Raw genomic sequence first — 23580 nt, forward strand, 5'->3', positions numbered from 1 at the left:
ACAAACGGGTCCATCTAAGGAAACAGACTCCCTCAGTACTGAGCTGCTTTTAAAAATGAATTGATTTTGATGGGGGGAGGAGAGCCCTGGGCACCTCGGGTTTGTGGCCAGATTAGACGTAAATTGTGGGTATTTTGCAGCTGGCCTCTGACGGGGGTGGGAACCGCCTGGCGGGACTGAGTCCGTAATCTGCCTGTGCGGATCCGATGTTACCTCCAAATGCATGATGTCAGAATGTAGCCAAGCTGTAGGAAACGCAGCCGGTGTCACGGAGAGTTGCTGGTGTGGAGAGAAACCTCCACACATTTGGTAACCATATGTAGAGTGCTTTGCATGAATAGAAAAGGAAACTAAAAGGAAACTTGGGGAAAAAGACACGTTACAGCTAAGGAAAAATTAGATTTTCCCTACATAGAAAGGGGGGGAAATATATAGCCTTCTCCGTTAGAGCAAGTACTATGTCATGTGACACATAGCTAGAGTCTATCAGGCTAGAAAGACTTCGGGGGGTAGGGTGCGGGTGCTCATACCTGGCAGTGCTCCCTGTAGGGCCAGGATCAAAACTCAGGGGTCCTGCACGCAAACATACACTCCTGTCCTTTGAGCATCTCCCAGACCCAGAAAGGAGGTTAATCAACAACTGTTACTTGGAAAAACTTTATGACTCCAGTCTCCAGTAATTTGAATGTTGACTCTAATTTCTTGCAATTAATTATTCCTCATATGCTTATAGCAAAAACTCATAAAATGCAATTGTAAATTCTTTTGACATTTTCCTTCTTACTGAAGTCTGTCTGCATAAAAGGATCATTATTTTAATCAATTCCCTTCTTTAAAAAAATATGTACCTCAATTCTGAGGGACTCTTTAAATAATTAATTTTATGGAAAGGCTAATATCTCCTTTTCCTAAACTGGTAACCTATTCAAACTGTCTTTCTATTCTATGCTGAAATAAGTTTCAGATAAGGAACTGCCAATAAGTGAAGTGACATTATAGACATCCTGTATCAAAACAGAGTAACCAATAAGTATTGTCTAGAAAACGGGCTTTTGCATATTGTGACCTTCCTGAAAAATAGCAAATAAAACTCTGGGAGGCGGCATGTGTCCTGGGCAGAAAGAAATTCCATCCTTCCTCCTCGGGCACTTCTCTGGCTGCTCAATCAGATTAATGCCAGGTGGATGAATAGGAGGAAGAAAATCCATACGTATGAGAGATAGATTAGATGTGGATTCCAGAGACTCTGAAACACAATGTAAGGTGTATGTCCTGAACTAGGGAATGGAATAGGGACTTCAGGAAGAGATGATGCGACTCAGAGAATGGTAATTCATATGATCTGCAGCTCTGAAATTGTCCTGATGTTTGAGTTATTTCTATAACAGAACAATTATTTCTACTAACAGCGCCAATTCTAGGCAATATCCCCAATTTCCATTTATCCAAATAGCTAAGATGGTGGTAAATGTTTATCATGAGATTGTATGGCCTTGCCGGACTTTAGCTTGAAATAATCCACAAGCAACAGTGATATATCTCGGGGAGGTCTTGAGGGGTCTATCCTGAACATGTTCAAAGAAATATCTTCAATATTTAGAGAAATATTGCAGTCTATCGAAAAGAATAGCCTAAACAGAAATTGAAAGTGTTTTAAACCCTAACAAATTATAGTCCTTGATGTTGTTCTAGTTCTCTAGAACAAAAGCAAATCCCAGATTTTAGGCTAATGTCTAAATATCATGTGTTGGCATGTTATAAAACCCTAACTCTGAAATAGTCCTTGTGCTTCTGATGTACTTCATATCATTATAAGATAGGTATAGAATTAAAACATTTTAATTCAAAATAAAATTGAAAACCTAGAGAAAGTTTCTATAATCAAAGACTAAATTTTTTACATGATTAAGTCCAGTGCCTTATATTACCTTAATTCTTACAATGTCATCAATTATCTCATAACTCTCTGAGTTGGATCTGTCTTTACCCAACAACTGAGTATTTTTACCTTCCATAAGTCATGGAATTTTTTTAAATGGAACTCTGCTTTAAATATCACAGCATAAAATGTTTTCCAGGGTTGAAAGGAAATTTCAATGGGAGGTCAAATATGTTAGTGTCACAAGTCACAGTATAACTCCAAGTTCCCCCCATTTTTCTTTTGTCTAATGCAGTGGAATACAAATAGATTTTTAAATGTTTCCTAAAACTAAGGCAAGAAATTTTTAATGACAAGAAGACAGTCATTAAACGGCTATTTTTAATTGTGCTAATTTTTTTTTTATTTTACTAGATAGGCAATCTGAAATAGCATTTGCTATACACTGAAAAAATGTGGCATGTAAGGTGAAAATGATGAAAAAACTGCTTTCTAATAGACACGAGAAAAGAACGCTCAGACTGAAGTCTGATATTGTGTGTGTGCACCACAAGTCAGTAATCAACTTCGAGTGCTTCGCCAGGCAGTTATCTCGGTCTTAGCGCGCTGATCAGAGATCCAGCCCTATAACTTGATTTTCTCAAGGTCATACGCGTGCCTGGTCACGGGGACGGACTCCAGCAGAATGTACTTTGCGAGCAGGAAATCTCTCAGCCACTTTTCCCGGAACGGCCCCTCTCCCGGCTTCTGAACCAGGCTCTGGTGGTCCATGGTGTAGGAGATGTCCACGGGCGCGTCGGGGGGCTTGTTTTTGTTGAACTTGATGGTGAAGTCCGTGGTGGTCTGCACTTTGGGGAGGGGGACCTGGGCGGTGGGGACGCTCCAGTAGACGCAGTAGCGGTAGAGGAAGCTGTGGCCCAGGTCTTCCCGGCCCTGGAACTCGGTGTGATGCACCCAGCGGGACTCGTGCTCCCACACCTTCACCAGCTCGTCGATGTGCTGCAGGCCCGCCTCCTCCGAGAAGCCCCCGTGGGTGAGCTCCGGCGGGCTCCTGCGGGACCTCCTCTTGGGTCGGAACGTGGACACCGCCGAGTTGAGGATCTTCCAGACGTACTTCTGGGCCAGATAATTTATGACTTCATCGTCTTCTTCCTTTCTCCTCGTCGCCAGCGAGTCGCTCTCGTGCACCTCCAGGGGGTCGGCAAACCTCACCCTTTTGACCGTGTTCATGTTGGGGGAGCCCGAGGGGGCAGAGGCCCCGGCCCCCAGTGTCCGCCCTCCCCCGGTGTTGACCAGCGTCACCTGGGCAACGCCCGTGCCAACTGCTGGGCGTGGCGCCCACGTGGTGCCCGGGGCTCCGTGCGGGGTAGAAACGGGCTGATGCTCATGCGTCACGGCGCGTGGGACCCGCTTCTGCCCGGTGATGGACCACGAGGGTCCTGCCCGCAGCCGTCGGGTGTCCGAGCCTTGGCATGATCCCTTCACGCCTTCCGGGCCAGGGTCCTCTCGGGCCCTGGCTTGGTTCTCCAAGTGCTTTCTTTTCTTCCTTCACTCTGGATTCGGTGCTCGGGGCTGACTCGTGGCCCTGTGCTCAGGAATCACCCCCAGGGGGGCTCGATTCTCAAGCACGTCCTTGCGGGTTCGGGAAACTCGGCGCTGAAGGAATCAGAGTCAAGACAGAGCCTCCCACTTTCCGAAGTGGGGCGCAGGGGTCTGGGGCACCAGGACACGGTGTGCGGTGGGAGGGGGGAAGGGGCGCGTTGGTGCAGCCAAGCCCACAAGGACTTGCACCCACTCTTCGCTGGGGGCACTGGCACGGCCTCCACTGTGCTCTGTTCCGACTCCCCCAGGACCCACTCAGGAGGGCTGTCCTGAGTTTCTAAAGAACCTACTTATATATGCTGAAAATTTTTATAGAAGACATGAATGGGAGTTTTTCTAAAGTCACAGAATTGAAACTACTCTTTGGAATAACGAGAAGGTTCCATTTTAAATCTCATTTTCCATAAATGCTCAGCATAATATACATCTAATCAATTTCATGGCTGCATGAATCAATTTAAACGTCATCCTTAAAGTACTTTGTTGATGGAAGTTCTAAGTTTTAATACCCACTCAGAAGGAATGAAAATAAACACAACATATTATTAATCACAGTGGAAACTTTCCATGTGAAAGTGCAGGATTTGTTCTGTAGGATACAGAATAATGTGGTTTTCTCTTATTCGTGTTTTATGTGATTATACCTTTCCTAATTTACTATACCAAGTCTTAATATACCCTTTCATCATTGCCACTTTACCTCAATAGATTTCCTTGCATATTTCCTTTAGTCTCCTAATGAATGGAACTATTAGTCATTGTTATAAAAATTATAACAGCTATTATTTATGTTCATTCACATGACATATATTTTTGGAAAGTATTATTACATGAATAATTTTATGATCTTTTTATAGCAGTATAACTTGATACAGTGGTTTTCTTACAGTTGAAAATTCCAACCAAAGTATTTCCCTTTTTCAACCTTAGCCAACAAATACCATTACAGTCATTTAAAGCAGAAGTTTTACCTAATGCACATTTCTTATCATAAAACAACACAAAAAGGATCTCTAGAGATATAAGCTATCGAAACAGTATCATTGGCTATCCTTTGCAAAGGTAAAACCATTTTTTATTCAAATATTTATTCATAAAAAACCTTATTTTATTCAAATATTTATTCAAATATTTTTTATTCATATTATTCAAATATGCTATTGCGGGGCGTGGAAAAGGAAAAGAGTAGAGTCAGGATCCATACAAACATTTATAAAAGACATAATGAGGATGATAATAGAATTATTTTAGACAAAGTACATTAGAAATGAATGTTCAAAAGTGGATTTAAACTATAAACTACCTAAGAAATATCTAAAATAGTGGCCAGAGATAGTCCAGAGGATGGGGAGTTCACCCTGCACACGTACGGCTGACCTGAGCTCAATCCCCAGAACCAAACATATTAAACCCATGCCAGGCGTGAGCCCTGAGCACAGAGCCAAGAGTAAACCCTGAGCACAGCTGGGTGTGGCACAAGGACAAAACAAAGGGCCAAAACAGAACAATATCACCTTAAAAACTATGAAACAACAACAAAGACAAAGTAGGAGAATAAAAGGATCACTTGAAAATTCAGGTATTAAATGCCTCAGACATTAAACATTTAAAAGTGATTTTAGAGTAACAAACTATAGGGGACACAGGAGAAAATAAATGTTTGCAATTAATTTCTTTTTGTTGTTGTTTTTGTTAGGTTTTGTGTTTTTTGTTTTGGTTTGGAGGCCATAACCAGAGGTGTTCAGGGCTTACTCCTGGCTCTGTGCTCAGGTAACACATTTGGTGAGACTTAGGAACCATGCGCAATGCCAAAGATCAAACCTGGGTTGGCTGCTTGAAAAGCAAGGGTCCTACCCACAATACCTATAATTTCTTGAGAGTAAAAGAAGGAAAGATTTAACAACCAAAAATAAATTCAAAGATGGGATTTGAAATATATAAAGAACAACATCTAACATTAGGAATAAGACAAACATGTCCACAAACTGTAATGGAGACGTTACTGGTGCCCGCTTGAGTAAATCGATGAACAACAGGATGACAGTGATATAGTGAACAGTCCACATTTATCACTGTTATTCAACATGTAATTGGGATTTCTAGCAATAAGATAAAAAATGAGATAAAAGATAACCAAACTGGAAAAGAGAGTTAAAAGTAGTACTGAAAATCCCAATAGTCTAGTGAAAAATCTAGAAAATAGACAAACATAAAATAAAGCATACTGATACAAAACTAATACAAAAAACTTATGTTTCTGGGTACAAATAATGAATCAGTGAAAAGAAAAATAAGGAAAACATTATAATTGCATTTACATAAAAAAATTAAATACCTTGGAATAAATTTACACAAGTGGAAGATATGTACATCGAAACTGTAGGACATTGTTTAGTAAATAAATAGAAAAAAAATAAATAATCAGTATTTATGGGCTGGAAAAAATAACATTGTTAAACTGTCCATATCATATAAGCAATATAAAGACTCAAGCAATTTCTCACAAAATTCCAATTGCATTCTTTTAAGGAATATAAGCAAAATTTTGTACAACAAAAGACCCAGATAACCAAAACAATAGTAATCGGAACAGTATGCTACTGGATAATTAAAAAAAAAAAAACTTCAGAGGGCAGAAAGGAACCTAAACATAGACAAATGATTTACCACAGTGGAATCAAGTAGACAATGGAGAAATCACTTTAATAAAAGGTGTGGAAAACTGAACAGCCACATGCATAAGAATGAAACTAGATTACCAATACCATGCACAAAAAATAATTCTAAATGAATGAAAAATGAATCTAATACCGGAAGTAATAAAACACATAGAATAAAATATAGAAAATATGCTCTATGACATCCATCAGACTTAGAGACATATTTATAGGTTCAACTATACTGGCAAGGGAAACAAAAGCAAATATAAACAAATGGGACTATCCAAATAAAAAACCTATAGGGAGAAACTATAATCAAAGATAAATGCATTCTACTGAATGAAAGAAGATACTTGCACATCATACACCAGATAAGAGATTAATGTCTAAAATTTGTAGAGTTCACAAAAAGGAACAAGAAAATCTTAGTTTTTATTTGTTTTTGGTTTTTTTTGGGGGGTGGCACATCTGGAAATGCTCAGGAGTTACTCTTAGTTCTGCACTCAGAGATCACTCCTGGTGGTGCTCAGGGGACCATAAGGGATGCCAAGGACTGAACCCAGGTCAGGCGCATGCAAGGCAAGCCCCTTACCACCGTACTATATCTCTAGCCCAGAAAATCTGATAAAGAAATTAACTGAATAGACACGTCCTGTAACAATGCCATACAAAGGAACAACAGGTGCACCAAAAAGTTCATTTATAATTATTAATTAAATGAAAAAATAACAAAATACCTTATCAGTAAGAATGATTATTTAAAAGATATAACTGCTAACTAAAATATATTATTATTTAAATTCCATATGATCCAATTATTCTACTTCTGGTTACTTAACCAAAGACCATAAAAATGCTAATTAGAATATGTATATGCACCCTAATGTTCATCAAAACAAAACAGAATAGCCAAGAGTTTGAAACATCTTAAAGGTCTATTGATAGATAATTGGATAAAGAAGGTGTGCTATAGTTACACAAAGGAACATTACTAATCTATTTAGAAAAGAAATAGAATCCCCCTATTCATTACAAATGGAAAGAAAAATGAAACCATGGTATGACTTCACTCATGTAGAACATAAATGAATGAACTATTTTTTCAAAAAAAGAAAAAAGGAAAGGGGAGAGATAGGGAGGAAGGGAGGGAGGAAGGAAGGAAGGAAGGAAGAGAGGGAGGGAGGAAGGAAGGGAGGGAGGGAGGGAGGGAGGGAGGGAGGGAGGGAGGGAGGGAGGGAGGGAGGAAGGAAGGCAGGCTTTAGACTCTATAACCAAATGTAATTATCAGAAAAGAAACAGGACAGATAAATCAGATAAGGGTGACTGGGGAGGGGCGGGCAGATATCAGTCACATGTCAATAATGGTGCTAAAGTTAATGTACTATAGATGTTGAATTCTAATGATATATTCCTGAACGCCATAAGCCAAAGCCATTTCAATTTTTAAAAAGTCAAATGCCTATATATACTCCAGACCAATTCACCACATTGATGGCAGCATTGCAATTTGTGATAATTAGGCCACAGTCAAGAGTGAGCTATGCTGGCATCAATGTGTTAATCAAATCTACAGAACTCAAATGTATCTCATTAAAAGCTCTCATGATTGCTCTGATGTTTTTCCCATGCAGCAATTCAATTTAGATGAGCAGCTTCCATATAAAGAGTTGGTAATATGTAGCAAGCATTAAAGAGTTTTATTGAAGGAGGTATATTTGACTTTGTTTGTGTCTGGACCACACCTGGCTTACTCTTGGGGGCTCAAGGGACAATATGGGGATCCAGGGATCAAACCCAGGTCACCTATGTAAAGAAAGCACTTTACTCGCTGTATTACCTCTCCAGCCCTGATTTTGGAAATAGTACGCTAAAGAAATATGAAAAAAATCCCTTTGTGAGTATGACAAATATTTGATATTAATTTTAGTAAAAACTTAGGCATAGTCTTGTCATTGTGATGTCTAATAAATGCAAATCAAAGATAGTTTAATGCTAATCATGATAATCATTGCTCTTATAAATCTGCCTTGTAGGGGCCGGAGCGATAGTACAGCGGGTAGGGCGTTTGCCTTGCACGTGGCTGACCCCGGTTCGATCCCCAGCATCCCATATGGTCCCCCAAGCACTGCCAGGAGCAATTCCTGAGTGCAAAGCCAGGAGTAACCCCTGAGCATCGCTGGGTGTGACCCAAAAAGCAAAAAAAAATAAAAATAAAATAAAATAAATCTGCCTTGTAAACCAAATTGAATATATTCAAATTCTAAAATTCTAACCTTCCCGTATCTTGCTTCCTCCAACTATGACACATAAAATGAGGCCATTTCAGGTGTGAATATTCAACATCAATCTCGTTCCACCAATATGAATATTAGGCAGTTGGACTGACTTTTTATTGTGAAACAATGAAACACAAGTAAGAACACTAATTATCTCTTGCCAAAAAGATATTGATTGGGGATAAATCCAAAACTCAAAAACATGTCGTGAATTAAAACCCTACGCGGCACTGAGAGAGCCTCGCATTGCTGAGTTTGCCCTGCCACCTAGCGTTCGAGAGCTTGTTTACACGCGAGTGCTTTGGTCTCCTTCAGATCAGCATATTCATGACCCACCTGTCCAACTACGGGAATGACCGACTGGGACTGTATACATTTGTCAACCTGGCCAACTTCGTGCAGAGCTGGACCAACTTGCGACTTCAGACGCTGCCTCCGTTACAACTGGCTCACAAGTATTTTGAGCTCTTTCCTGATCAAAAAGACCCTCTCTGGCAGGTAAGAGTGATTTGATAATTAAATATTCCCACAAACATATCGAAGAGCTTTGTGAGATAATCTAAATCTGGAAAGTACACGTATATTGTGATGGAAGCATGCACTTCGCAACTCTTTTTAGGTTTTAGAAACAATTTCTTCCTGAATGTTGTTTTACTGATGCAGATTGGGAGGAATTCTCCATTCCTGTACCCAGTATTAATAAGGGGCCTGGGAGCATGGGTGGTACAACAGTGAAAGAAAGGACTTACTGGGCATACTGCTCACCCAGGTTCGATCCCCAGCATCCTACATGGCTCCTCAAGCACCCCCAGAAGTGATTTCTGAGTGCAGAGCCTGGAATAACCCCTGAGCATCGCCAGGTGTGGCCCCCCAAAATAAAACAAACAAAAAAAATGTTTGCGGCAGGAGAGAAAGTACAGTAGGTAAGGCGCATGCCTTACATACAGTCGACCCAGGTTCGATCCCCGGCATCCCATATGGTCCCCTGAGCACTGCCAGGAGTGATTCCTGAATGTATAGCTAGGAGTAACCCCTGAGCGTCACAGGTGTGCCCCCCCCACAACAAAAAAAAAACAAAAAACAAAAAAAAAGGAGACAGGTTGGATGGGAAGAAACCTTGGAGCAGTGGTAGGAGGAAGTTGACACTGGTGGTGGGATTGGTGTTGGAACATTGTATCTCTGAAACTCTATTTCAAACAGCTGTGTAAACTATGGTACCTACTGGAAAAATTATAATGAAAATAAATATCTGGAATTCTAAAAGTCCATGAAGGGTTAAGTGGGTGCAGAGTTCTTACAAGTTATATAAGAGATCCATTTTCAAACTGCAACAGATTAAAAGCACGAAAGACAGCAAAAAGCAGAGTGTTAGGCAGATAGTCAGGAGCACATCCCCTTATCTCTATTAATGAGACGATAGTAAAGGTCTGGATAACAAGATTTCTTCCAGAACAATAGCCAAAAAATTCAGAACTGACAGCTGCCTCTGAACCGCCGAGTATACCAGTGGTCACAAAATATTGGAGGCTTTCAAAAGTGTTAGTGAGGCATAATTTCAGACATGGGTAAGTTGTTTCATGGAAAAATCATTGACCTAAAGAGAAAAATATCACATAACTATGACATGCTTATGTTGTTCTAGGCATATCCCAGATTTCAAAGCTTAGACTCTTGTACATCCTGGAATTATAGAATTATAGAGATGGAGCTCAAACTAAATTCATTATTCCATGAGCTAGAGAAAGCCATAAATCTTAGAGAATCCATGCCACTGCCTATGTGTCAGACTGGGCTCCTTCTTTATGTTGGCACATTGAATCTGGTAACTGCCTTATGCGACAGGAGTTTCTCCCAATCTGTATCTCCGTGTTTCAAGTGAAGGAGAGAAGCACAGATAGGCTGAGACTTGTCAGTACATCATACAGCTAGCGTGCGGCACAGTGGACATCAGTTCCAAGCTGTCTGGATCCAGAAACAACGTTCTGAATCACAGTTCTAAAGTGATGCTCAAGAATTACTGACAGGGCTGTAATATGACCGTGATGATTTCGGAACAATTCAGTTTATGTCACAGCCTGAACTTGCAGGAAGCTCTGACCTCTATGGTGGACTCATTCAGCTTTGAGCCTGAGCTAATGATCTCTTGAACACGAGCAAGATAGTCCTAAAGTGAGACCTAGTAACAACACGTTGTGTAGGCAACAGTTAGTGATTTAGGAACTCTCGATACTTATTATTTTGCACTTGGAACACACACACAATTTTTATATTTACGACAACAGAACATCGCCAAATGTTAGCCAATAGAAAGACATGTGATTTTCCTGCTACTTTATTATCATTAATCTAAAATCAATTTTGCTTCAGGTGACAATTAAAATGAAATTTCTTCTAGAATGATAGCCAAAAATGTGCTCCCTTTAGTCTTAACATCTGCTTCTTGTTGCAAATATGCAAACAACTTACTTAACTGCACGTATCTACTAATTGGACAGAAATAGAAAGTTGTCCGGTTTGTCTATTCCTGAAAATGTATTAAATGATACCGTTAAGTCTTCACATAACATGAACTTTGCAGTAGAAAGTTTATATATTCATCTTATATAGCCAATATTGGGTTTAGAACCACAGATGGAGAAAATAATCCAAAGGTAGCAATTTAGTTATCACATCATTTCACTTATTTACTGAAATTTAATATTTTTTAGCCTCATAGTCTCCAAGTTATATTTTTACCTATATATTTTCTGGCACTTAAAGACAGCCAAAGGGAATGAAATCTCTTTATATGGTATTGTCACTGTCACTGTCATCCCGTTGCTCATCAATTTGTTCGAGCGGGCACCAGTAACATCTCTCATTGTGAGACTTATTGTTACTGTCTTTGGCATATGGAATATACCATGGGTAGCTTGCCAGGCTCTGCGGTGCGGGCACAATACTCTCGGTAGCTTACCAGGCTCTCCGAGAGGGACTGAGGAATCGAACACGGGTCGGCTGCTTGAAAGACGAGCGCCCTACCACTGTGATATCGCTCCAGCCCTTTTATATGGTATTAGTAAAGTTATATCTATAACCTTCTGAAGTACAGCAGCAAAGTTCAAGGATACTTTGATTAAAAATCTGTACCCTGATATGGGTGTGGTGTTGAAATCATGTGCATGAGAGAGCAAACTCAACAGTATTAAAAATCATAGTCTTGATTTAAAAATAAAATAACAAAAAAAATTTAAAATCTGCACCCTATGGCTAGAGGTAACACGATAGAGCACAGGCCTGGTCTTGCATGTGCAAGACCCTGGGTCTGCTCCTTTGCACCCCCAGAGCCCTGAGCACAGCAGCGGGCAACCCCCTGCAAAGACTCTGCACCGTACATTTCTGTGTGCTTATTATCTGCTTAACACTTAGAACTGCCAACCGAGGAAACGATTTCAACCATCAGTGCTTATCTTACTGCTTATCCATAGTAAGAAGAAGAAAGTATGTCTGCTCACTCCTCCGGAGGTAGGCAACTTCAAGGCAAAAAAGGAACTGTTATAAAGCTCCTATGAGTTATCTTTAAGGATTTTATTTAAAAAGAAGAAACCATGTCATATTATTATCCTTTTTTTTTCTTTTTGGCTTTTTTGGGTCATACCTGGTGATGCTCAGGGGTTACTCCTGGCTCTGCACTCAGGAATTACTCCTGGCATTGTTCAGGGGCTATGGGATGCTGGGGACTGAATCTGGGTCAGCTGCACGCAAGGCAAACACTTTACCCACTGTACTGTCACTCCAGCCTCCGTAATAGTATTATCTTTTAGGACACAAGTGTAGTCATTAAGACATAGAATCCACATGCTAACAAAATGAAACCTCTATTACTCTCTCCTTTAGAATCCTTGTGATGACAAACGCCACAGAGACATTTGGTCTAAAGAAAAAACCTGTGATCGCTTACCAAAATTCTTGGTAATAGGACCCCAGAAAACTGGTGAGAACTTTTGGTGTTGTAATTAATAAAACAATGCAAACCTTCTGGTAACTAAACACTGAGTTCCTGTCACAATAAGTTCTCTATCTCTATAACTGCCAATGAACAAATAACACAATGTACGGAATATATAACATAAAACTGTAAAGTTAACATGTACAATATGTTGCTTTGATATCTTATAAGTTTATTTGTCACTATATTTATGGAATTACATAATAATATTATCAATATTCATTATACTGTAAGAAATTATTCCTGTAGCTTATTTATTTCTTGTAAGTCTGTGTTCTTCAACAATGCCATCTCCCTATCTTCCCTTCCCTGGCAATCACCATTTTACTTTTTTCTTACGAGTTTAAAAAAAAATCCATACATCAGCAATATAGAGTCTTTACTTCCTCTAACTTTTTCCACTTAGCATAACATGTTCAGGTCCATCTATGTTCCTGCAAGTGGCAGGATATCCTGCCATCTCATGGGTGAATAATATCCCGTGTGTTACTTCATACCAATTTTTAACTCATTCGTGCAGTAACAAGCACTTAGTTTATGTTAAACTTTAACAATAGCATAGCTATTGTTAAAATGGCTGCAATAAACATGGAAGCAACTATATTTCTCTTTTAAATATATCTTTAATTTCCTGTGGGCATGTAAACAGTAGGGTAGCTTCTGGGTCATATAGTATATCTATTTTAATTTCTGAGGAATTTAAATTCATAGGAACCACCACATTGATTTCTGTAGTGGCTGAACAAATTTACCTTCCCACCAAATTTAACCACATCCTACACTACTGTATCTTCTCTCTTTAATGAAGAAGACATTTTATTCCTCACTGTCTTTGATTAACTTGATGTTGTACATAAATATCTGCTTAACAAAATGAAAAGGATAAAATAGATGGCATATGGTTTGAATATTTAGCATTAAATATGGTGGGAAATTTTTTCCCCAGATCTTAACTGGAGTGTTAACATTTGTAAATTCAAAACTAATCATATCTTTCTGCACATCTTTATAGTGACAAACAGAATTCCGTAAAAAGTTGAAAATGACACATTTAAGTACCTAAAAATCTTCATAATAAATCTCTTTTGGGAAAAGTAGCCTTCTCTGATATCATCCTGATATTATTTTTTTCTAAATTTCCACAGATGAGTATTTTCTAAAATCTAAATATATTTCACAAGCACAATTCCTAAACAGAAGCAAAACATTGTGTAAATTGGGTATTTATTCATAACCATGAGAAATATTTGTACCTTTTCTTAAATTTGTGTATATTTTTCCATAAATACATTATTTCCATATGAATCAGTATTAAAATGAAGCCCAGTGGGAGCCTTCATAGGCCATACATTAAAATACTGCATCATTCTTGGTAAATTACTTGGGGCTTTTGGATCCTGACACCCATTTCAACCATATTCCTTCCTAAGGGACTATATTCCATCTCTCCATTTTTCTAGTAATCAGAGTGAATTATACATAAAGCATACAGAGGCTCTGGCCCCAATTTTTCTAGTTCTGTATGCAAATATCAATTTGAAATCAGTAATCAATGATGAATACTTTTCCTGTTCTATTTCACTTGCCCTTTTCTATTTAAGTCAAGATGCATCTAGAAAAAACACTCAAACTGGTCTCTTCCATGGATCCCCACTGTCGTCTCCCACTTTGTCATTACAGATCACATCTCTCAGAAGTTGGCATATCAAGTTTGCCTCAGAAAGCCCTGCAGGGAATGCTGTGCTGTGCTAGATATGCAGACAATTTAATATCATGGTTAGATGGCAGAATTATTACTTGTCATCTTAAACCCAACTGGGTTTCCAAATGTTTATGTAACACTATATATATGACATTTACCTTTGGATGAGAATTTTTTTTATTTCCTTTTTATAGAAACTGAGTGTTTTCAAGGAGGCATATTTTACATGATAGAAGTTGCCCATTTAAGTAGAGTTTGATGAATTTTGGAAATTGTACACATTTGCCCCAACATATAGTACAGTCCTGTCTCCTGAAACATATCGGTGATTCCCTTTACAATTGATTTCCCCTCCCCAATCTCAGCCACAGGTAACACTGTCTGCCACTATCATCTGGCCATTTCTAGAGTTACATATAAATGGAAATATAAAACGTGTCACCTTTTGTGTCTGACTTCTCTCACCTGACATCACACCTTTTAGACTCATTCATGTTGTGTTGTGAGTAGACATTTTGAAATTGATTTTCAAATGGACAGATACTACCCAGTTAGATTAAAAAATAAATAGCTTCACTTTTAACTTTAATTTTATATAAAAAGGATTTTTTCTGAGTCACTGTCACTGTCACTGTCATCCCGTTGTTCATCAATTTGCTCGAGCGGGCACCAGTAACATCTCTCATTGTGAGACTTATTGTTACTGTTTTTGGCATATCCAATATGCCACAGGTAGCTTGCCAGCTCTGCTGTGAGGGCTCGATAGTATTTTCTGAGTAATTTTTCATAAATGTATATCAAGCCAACCAGATATTCAAATAATTCTTTGTTGAAACTGAAGCTTATCTATGGTTATCAGAATATCCATGGCTCTAACTATATAGTTGAGTTAGGAAACATGAAAGAGAGAAAAAAATATTGTCGGACCAAAAAACATACTTAGGTAAAGACAGTATTGTGAAGTCACATCTTAACTTTATGAACACTAATGATTTTTTTTTACTGATGATACAAACAATTAGACATATCAAATTTTTCTATTTGTCCATATTACTACATACACACCAAAAGCACATAAGGGTGTCCCTTTCTCCACATCTTTGCCAACATTTGTTTTCTTGTCTTTTAGTTTGGAGGCTCTTTATATTGGCTACACTAAGTGCTGGTGGGCTGCTCAGGACCCCTCCTAGTGAATAACTGACTGGTCAAGAAGTGGTGGCAGTTCTCAGGAGCCCAGCAGTGCTTCAGGGGGTCATGTGGGTACCAGAGATCAAACTTAGGGCCTTGTGCATGCCTGGCATGTACTGTACTCTTTGAGCCATCTCCCTGGTTCGTTTCTTATCAGTGTATCACTGTCATCCCGTTATTCACCGATTTATTCGAGCAGATGCCAGTAACATCTCCATTCATCCCAGCCCTGAGATTTTAGCAGCCTGTCGTTACCCGTCTTTCCCAACAATTGGAGGCTCTTTTCAGGATCAGGGGAATGAGACCTGTTATTGTTCCTGTATTTAGCGTATCGAATATGCCACGGGGAACTTGCCAGGCTCTTCTGTGCAAGCAGGATACTCTCACTATCAGTAGCTTGCCGAGCTCTCTGAGAGGTGTATGTATATATATATATATATATATATATATATACATATATATATATTTCCTTTTATGGTGATGTGTCGTGTGGCTGCTTTGTTGCTGTGTGGTCCAGAAATAGGTTCACTCAACCATGAGGAATAGAGCATATTCTCCCCACATTACTGTATACAGCTGTTAAATATAAAAGTACCCAAAGTGTGGGGTAGGAAGTGGGAAATAATGCTATCTTAAAAACTCAGATATGGGGGCTGGTGAGACAGTTACAGGGGTGAAGGTGCTTGCCTTGCTTGCTCCACGTGGGAGAGTGGGGGGGGTGGTCCCCTAAGCACCAACAGGAGCGATCCCTGAGCAAGCACAGAGCCAGTGTGGCCAGACAAAAGAATGAAACAAAAAGGAGAACAGGGGCCGGAGCGATAGCACAGCGGGTAGGGCGTTTGCCTTGCACGCGGCTGACCCGGGTTCGATCCCCGGCATCCCATATGGTCCCCCAAGCACCGCCAGGAGTAATTCCTGAGTGCAAAACCAGGAGTAATCCCTGAGCATCGCTGGGTGTGACCCAAAAAGCAAAAAAAAAAAAAAGGAGAACAAAAATATTATAAAAATATGGGGATCCAGGTGTGTGATTCGGTGTTAAGAGTTCCTGCCACGCCTGTGTACGGCTCTGAGTTCATTCTCCAGCACGGCCCTAATCACTGCCTGTGACACCTAACAAGTGTGCAATGCCAGGATTTCCTGGTGCTGGATGGAAGCACAAGTAACTGCCCTTCCAGTGAGACCCTCCCCAGCCCCGAGACCGTGCTTTTGCTCTCTCCCCCTTTCAAACTACCACTCAGAGCTTTGCCAGCCTAATTTTTACAAGCCTGATCAGAATCAAGATATCTTGTCATTTCTTATACATTTTCTAATTCTTTTTAATTTATATTCTATAATTATTTATATTTTATAATTCATTTCTTATACATTTTATATAAGATTCTATAAGGTATGGAACTCGTTGTGGTTGCTATTTGCATTTCCCTGGTGATTAGTGATGTTGGGTGTATTTATCTGTTACCACCTGTATGTCTTTTCTGGTTAAAAAAAAAAACTATTCAGATCCTCTCTCCATTTTTAAATTTATTTTATTTTTTGAAATTTTTTCCATTGAGTTGTGTGAGTTCTGTATGTATTTGCTATTAACACCTATCAGGCTATCAGGTGTACGATTTGCAAATATTTCCCTCCATTTGATAGCTAACCTTTTCATGCTGTTGATGGCTTCCTCAGAAGAACACCTTCTGAAGCTTATGCAGAAGATTCTTAGTTTCATGTAGACCCATGTGTTACCTTTGCTTCTGGTATTATTAGATCCAAACAATCACCATCTGAACCAATGTCAAGAATCCTGCATTCTATGTTTTCTTCTAGTTTTATGGTTTTCTTCTTACATTCAAGTCTTTCATGCATTTTGAGATCAATGTCATATACGGTTAATTCCTTTATTCTTTAGTTTAACCACCCCATTCATTAGAATTTTCTTTCTCCATCATATATTCTTGACTTCTTTTTCATATATTAATTCACTCTATATTAATAAATTTATTTCCAAACTCTCTCTACTGCATGTCTGTTTTATACCAATATTTCACTCGTTTTCTTACTATAGCTTTATTATATATTAGAAATCAGGGTGTTTAATGACTCCAGCTTTCTTGTCAAGATTTTTTTAGTTAGTCAAAGCTTTTCCTTTTATTCCATACACATTTTAAGATAGCTTGCTCTGCTTATGTGAAAAGAGCCATCAGAATGTTTATTTCCTAAGTTCCTAAGTTTTTAGAATTTTGTTAGTAGTATGGCCACTTTAGCAATTCTTCCAATGTGAGCATGGAGTAGTTTTCCATTCTTTGTGTCTTCTTCAGTTCCTTTTATCAGTAACTTAAAGTTTTCAGGCCAGAAAGATAGTACAGTGGGTAAGTGAGGTGCTTGCCATGCATGTAGCCAACCCCCAGAATCACATATGATCCCCTGAACACTGCTAGAAGTGATCTGGGAGCACAGAGCCAAGAGTAATCCCAGAGCGAAGCCAGGAGTGGTCCAAACCACCACCACCACCACCCCCTTGCCAAATAAAAACATATATATATTTTTTTTACTGTACATATATTTCACGGGCTGAAGCAATAGCACAGCGGGTAGGGAATTTGCCTTGCACGCAGCCGACCCGGGTTGATTCCTTAGTCCCTCTGGGAGAGTATCCTGCCCGCACGGCAGAGCCTGGCAAGCTACCTGTGGCATATTCGATATGCCAAAAACAGTGACAAGAAGTCTGACAATGGAGACGTCACTGGTGCCCACTCAAGCAAATCGATGAACAATGGAACGACAGTGCTACATATATTTCACACCTTCGGTTAAATTTGTTCACAGACATTTTTACTTCCTTGGTGATGTTATAAATGGGATTATTTTTTTCTTTCTGATCCAATGTATTTCGTATCATCTGCAAACAGAGTCAGTCTTCTTCCTTTCCAACTTAAGTGTTTTGTTTTCTTTTCTTGCCTCATTTGTCTAGTTAAGCATTCGATACTGTGCTTGTAAGGATGTAAACGTTGTCACTGTTGTCTGGGTATTGATCTTTGATACTAAACTTTCAGCTTTTCTCCCTCCCTGTTCTCTGTGGCCTTTTCTTCATTCCCACCATGTTGCAAATTGCTTTTCTTTCTCTTATAGCAGAAAAACTAAGTGATTGCCTTCCCCTTATCATGTAGGTGACAAAACACTATAGAATTCATGACCCTGCTTGCTTAGAGTCATATCTTTGTCCCCCAGTAATCATTAGTATATGGATACGGAGACCGGTGATAGTGACATTTTATATCCCTTAAAACACAAATGTACAAATTATGCCATAAGAGAGGAAAACAGTTCGTCCTAAATACAGTAAACAATTTTGACACTAATTTTTATATTAATACATTCAAACTTAAATTTACAAAAGATTCAATTCTGACTTATATTTAATGAGCTATTCCTAAACTCTAGAGAAAACTTTACTAGAGTTCAAGCATGGATTTTGGTAATGCAATAGTTATATAAAATATTTGTTTCATTTGTGTAGTGTTTATTAAAGTAAAAAATAATCTCCAAATAGGAGCCAAAGAGGAACTAAAGTGTAGAAAGTGTTTGCCGTGCATGCAGTCAACCCAGGTTGAATCCCCAGCACCCCTTGTGGTCTCCCAACCCCCACCAGGAGTGATTCCTGAGCAAAGAGTCATGAATAAGACCTAAATGGTACTAAGTATGGCCTCCCAATTTTAAAAAGGGCTGGAGCAATAGCACAGCAGGTAGGGTGTTCTATTGCACGTGGCCAACCCGGGTTCGATTCCTCCGCCCCTCTCGGAGAGCCCGGCAAGGTACTCAGAGTATCCCGTCCACAAGGCAGAGCCTGGCAAGCCACCTGTGGCGTATTCAATATGCCAAAAACAGTAACAAGTCTCACGATGGAGACGTTACTGGTGCCCACTCGAGCAAATCGATGAGCAACGGGATGACAGTGATACAGTGATACAGTGAATAATTTTCAAAAATAAAAAGTCTATGTCCTCACTGAAGACTGTGAAATAAGCCAGGCAGATAACTCTTTACTAATGAAGCCAAGATGAGAAACGCTAAGTGCCAGAATCACAGATCACACAGGTGATTAACCGATGGTTAAAACTCCGCTCTCCCAAACCTTGTTCTCAGCCTCTTGTCAACTCACACTAGCTCTAATTTTTAGAACTTGCTTTCTTTTAATGCTCATTATCTTCCCAATTTAATTCAGGTAGTCTTTAGATGTTTGCATCACTGTAATATTTCATTAATTAATGGCTTTGAAATGAGAGAAGTAAGACTCTGTTTCATTTCATTAAACTCTGACCCTCTGTTATCTTTTCAGGTACTACTGCTCTGTACTTGTTCCTGGTTATGCATCCTTCCATCCTTAGTAACTCCCCCAGCCCAAAAACCTTTGAGGAGGTACAGTTCTTTAATAGAAATAACTACCACAGGGGGATTGATTGGTAAGATGGGTTATTAGTATAAATCTAAAAGTATATGTACTGTGCACAGCATAAAATTAGATTATTTATAAACGTTTAAGTGTGTGGCCACGAAGAAAAGTTAACTTTTGTGCCATGGAATTTGATTAAATGACATAAAGGAGTAGAGAGCATTCATCATGAGTCTTTCTCAGGAGAACCACATATTGTGCATGAATAAGCATTGATGATGATCACAGACATGTCAGAAAAGTTCTATAATGCCCATGAATTTCATTCCGCTGTAATCTTAACACTGTCATAGTTTCTCTTCTTGTGTACTCTGAATTAATGTGATATTCCGGGGGGAGGAGAATATTCTGTGCAGTAGAACACATATTAAGCATATACAGGACTCAGAACTGCACAGTCCGAGTGGCTTCCAAATGCAGCCAGGAGGAGACACCTTCCTCGGCCTGACAAGGGTTAACCGTCAGACAAGCCCAAACCCTCAAGTGTGATCTCATAGCCCTGGTCCCCAGCACCACTAAAGGTCGCTCTCTTAAAACATAGGGACCAAGATTACAATACATGTATGAAACTTTCTAATTTAGTTTGGCACGAAAGGTAAATAAATAGAACCAGAAATACGTATGTATTTCATGAAAAATGAAAGAAACAAAAAAACTATGAGCAATACACAGAATTTAATTGTTAACTTTTGAATTGAAATTAGAAATATATACCTTGTGTGGTTAAAAAAAAGTTAAAAGATATCAAAGATACATAAAAATAGTAATAATTTTGCACATTTTTATGCTAAGAACAAAGATATTTCTGATGTGCTGAACTAATTTTTTGAGGTATATTAGCAGCATGACTTATTTAGCCATTGCTGTCAGTTACCTTCAGACAAATTTTTTAAAATATTAATAATGAAAAAATTAATATTATAATCTAACACGTTAATCATAAAATATAGAAGGATTATATCTATTAACCCTCTTAATTACTTGTGGGTAGTCCAAATGGAAAGATAAGGGAATACGTTGAATATAACTTATGTACTGAAAAGAATTTACTCATATTCTAATTGTTGTTTATTTAACTATCAATACTTCAACACAGTGCTCATTGTTAGATATGTATTTTAAGTTATAGATGAAATACTCAATAAACTATCTACTGCTTTAGTTGTTATTTGACCACTGAATCTAAAACACATAGACAATGTACAGTAGAATACAGGGTCTCAAGGGAGTCATTGGAAACTGCTTTAGAAGTAGAGAAAAAAATGTAGTACGTGGATTCTCTGGAACTTACAAGTATCTGTGGGAATAATCAATTTTTTAAAAACCTTATTATAAGCCAGTCATGTGTATTGGCTCTATAAAAAGAAGAAGCAGCTCTTAAGAATTTTACATGAAGATGACATAAATAAGGAGAAAGCTAAAAAGCAATTAAAGATTTTAATTATAGCTCCAATTAAAAACAAAAAAAAACTTCAATTGCAAACACTTTTGATTGACAAATTATATGCTTATAAAAGGCAATTAACAGAAATAACAAATCATAGTTACTGCAAATGTCAGTGTATTAGCAATAATTACAGCTTTGCTTTCTATGATATCAAATGTATTCCTAGTCCTCAGATTGGCTCGGTTCTCCCTGAGGAGTCAGTATCTCAGCAGTTCCTTTGGGACCACAAAATCACCAGATCATATATGTCAGAATTCCAAATTCACTGACAGAATCACCCCAGGCACAGTTCATCTAGACTGGGGAATCTGCCTTCCTTGAAGAACCAGAGAAAACCAGCGTTGCCTTAACTTATAGGCAACCTAAATATAGGTTTAGAGCAGAAAGTGGAACAGATGAAAACTAGAAAACTCCATCTTTGATTAAAACAAAAAATAGCTAAGACTTGCAATCGGAAGATCTCAGGAAATGATTTGATTCCTGCATACATAAAGGGTTTTATTTCTTGGCTTGGAATTATTTCTTCAATTACCTGGGTGTGCAGCAGAGGGTTGGAATGGTGCATGGAGAACCAGGAAATCCTATTAACATTTGGATCCTCTAAATGTCTGAATCTGGCTCTGAGTAAAATCACTTAAAAATACTCAGGGTTGGGGCAGAGTAATAGAACAGCGGGTAGGGCATTTACCTCATATGCAACTGACCCTCGTTTGATCCTTGGCACTCCATATGGTCCCCAAAGTATGCCAGGAGTGATCCCAAAGAAGGTGTGGCTCAAAACACAAACACCCCCCCTCACCCCCCAAAAATATCTATATGTAAGTACGTGTGTTTATACTCAGGGTCAATTCAAGTAACAAATACACGTACAGAATGGCAAATGTCACATATTCTAGGTCAGAAATATTAATGAAGTGTGTGGAGTTAAAAAAAAATAAAAGTGAGCCAATATGTTCAAATTTTCCAGAAACATTTGTGCATCCCTTTCCCATCAAAAGGATGCCAGTATGACATGTTACTAACAAGGCAATGCCCAGAAAACATCAAAGTATATTTTACTGCCTTGAATATCAACTCATTGTTTGGCTGCGCCAGCCAAATTATTCAATATTTTAACAAGAACCTTACCAGAAGCTTTAACATGAAAAAAAAGCCACACACTTCAAAAAAGAGGTTATCACATAAATGACAATGCATCTAGCTTAGTAATTATGAGCAATCTTAATTTGGTAACGCTTATGAGTTGAGAAGGTGGCGAATCATAGGTGAGGCCATTATTAAAAAATATAAGAAGTGCTAGAAGTTAAATTTGTATGCTCTCTCTTAAAAGGCATCTTTTCCACTAAAGGAAGGCCCTTACTGCTTCAGAAACATTTAATATCATATACTGAACTAGTTTGTAACTAGTTTGTATTGTACAACTTTTGTCCAAATGGGTCATTATACAAACCCACTCTGATTTGTACTTCAGTGCTTTTGGCCATCGAGATTCATACCCATTCACTCTGCTGGTGATTGGAATTCTCACCTCATTTGAGGATGTGGGACTCGACCTTAGCACATTTGATAAGTTTCGATGTACTTAAATGTATGCACATACTCTTAAACTTTTATCATTAAAATGTATTAACAACTCTATGAAAAAAATAAGTAATGTTCACATCAAATGTTATGTAATTTGATACTTTATTGCTGAATATCAGCACAGCACAGTAAATTGAACAAAATTATTCTGTTTGTGATAAAGTAAAAGTGTTTTATCTAAACTTTAAAATGCCTTTGAACTGAACTAATCAGACTCTGCTGACCTAATTTTCTTTTTACTTGGGCACTTATATTTTTCTCTGTAAAATATTTCTGCATTTAGACATACTTTTACAATTATGTTGATTATGTTACAGTTTAATCACTAGTCTCTATGTTTTTGTTACTTCGCCTACAACTTTTTCCAGATGCAAAGTAAAACAAAAACAAATATATTTGTAGAAGATTCTCAAAATGCTCTATTAGTATTCTATGTGTTTTTTTTTTCTTACTTCATGGGGCAAATGCCACAAAGGAAAAGGCTTCCTCTTAGGAAACAAAATATCAGTGGGACTCCTTTAATATCTTCAGTCACCAGGTTATCAGTGTAAGTCAACGTCTTACTTTTAAAATATTCCTTTGTTAGGTATATGGAATTCTTCCCTGTTCCATCCAATGTGACCACTGACTTTCTGTTTGAGAAGAGTGCCAACTATTTCCACTCAGAGGAAGCCCCTAAAAGGGCAGCTTCTCTGGTTCCCAAGGCCAAGATCATCACCATCCTCATTGACCCATCGGACCGAGCGTATTCCTGGTACCAGGTAAAAAAAAAAGTCCAAGCGGAATCCACAAGGCAGAGCAGAGAGTCTGCAGGAGGAA

At 38.5% G+C, this 23580-nt stretch overlaps 1 protein-coding gene across 2 annotated transcripts in view; it reads left to right on the plus strand.

Annotated features, from left to right (window-relative positions):
- Window positions 1-23580, plus strand: part of LOC101552197 (N-deacetylase and N-sulfotransferase 3) — a 169618-nt gene that overhangs the window by 121533 nt on the left and 24505 nt on the right. For both annotated transcript variants that reach the window (XM_055142489.1, XM_055142490.1), the window contains exons 7-10: window positions 8733-8915; window positions 12294-12390; window positions 19617-19740; window positions 23348-23522. In XM_055142489.1, coding sequence (XP_054998464.1) covers window positions 8733-8915; window positions 12294-12390; window positions 19617-19740; window positions 23348-23522 — 579 coding nt within the window. The remainder of the gene's footprint in view (window positions 1-8732; window positions 8916-12293; window positions 12391-19616; window positions 19741-23347; window positions 23523-23580) is intronic.

The sequence above is a fragment of the Sorex araneus genome, chromosome 6 (assembly GCF_027595985.1).
Source record: "Sorex araneus isolate mSorAra2 chromosome 6, mSorAra2.pri, whole genome shotgun sequence".
Taxonomy (NCBI): Eukaryota; Metazoa; Chordata; class Mammalia; order Eulipotyphla; family Soricidae; genus Sorex; species Sorex araneus.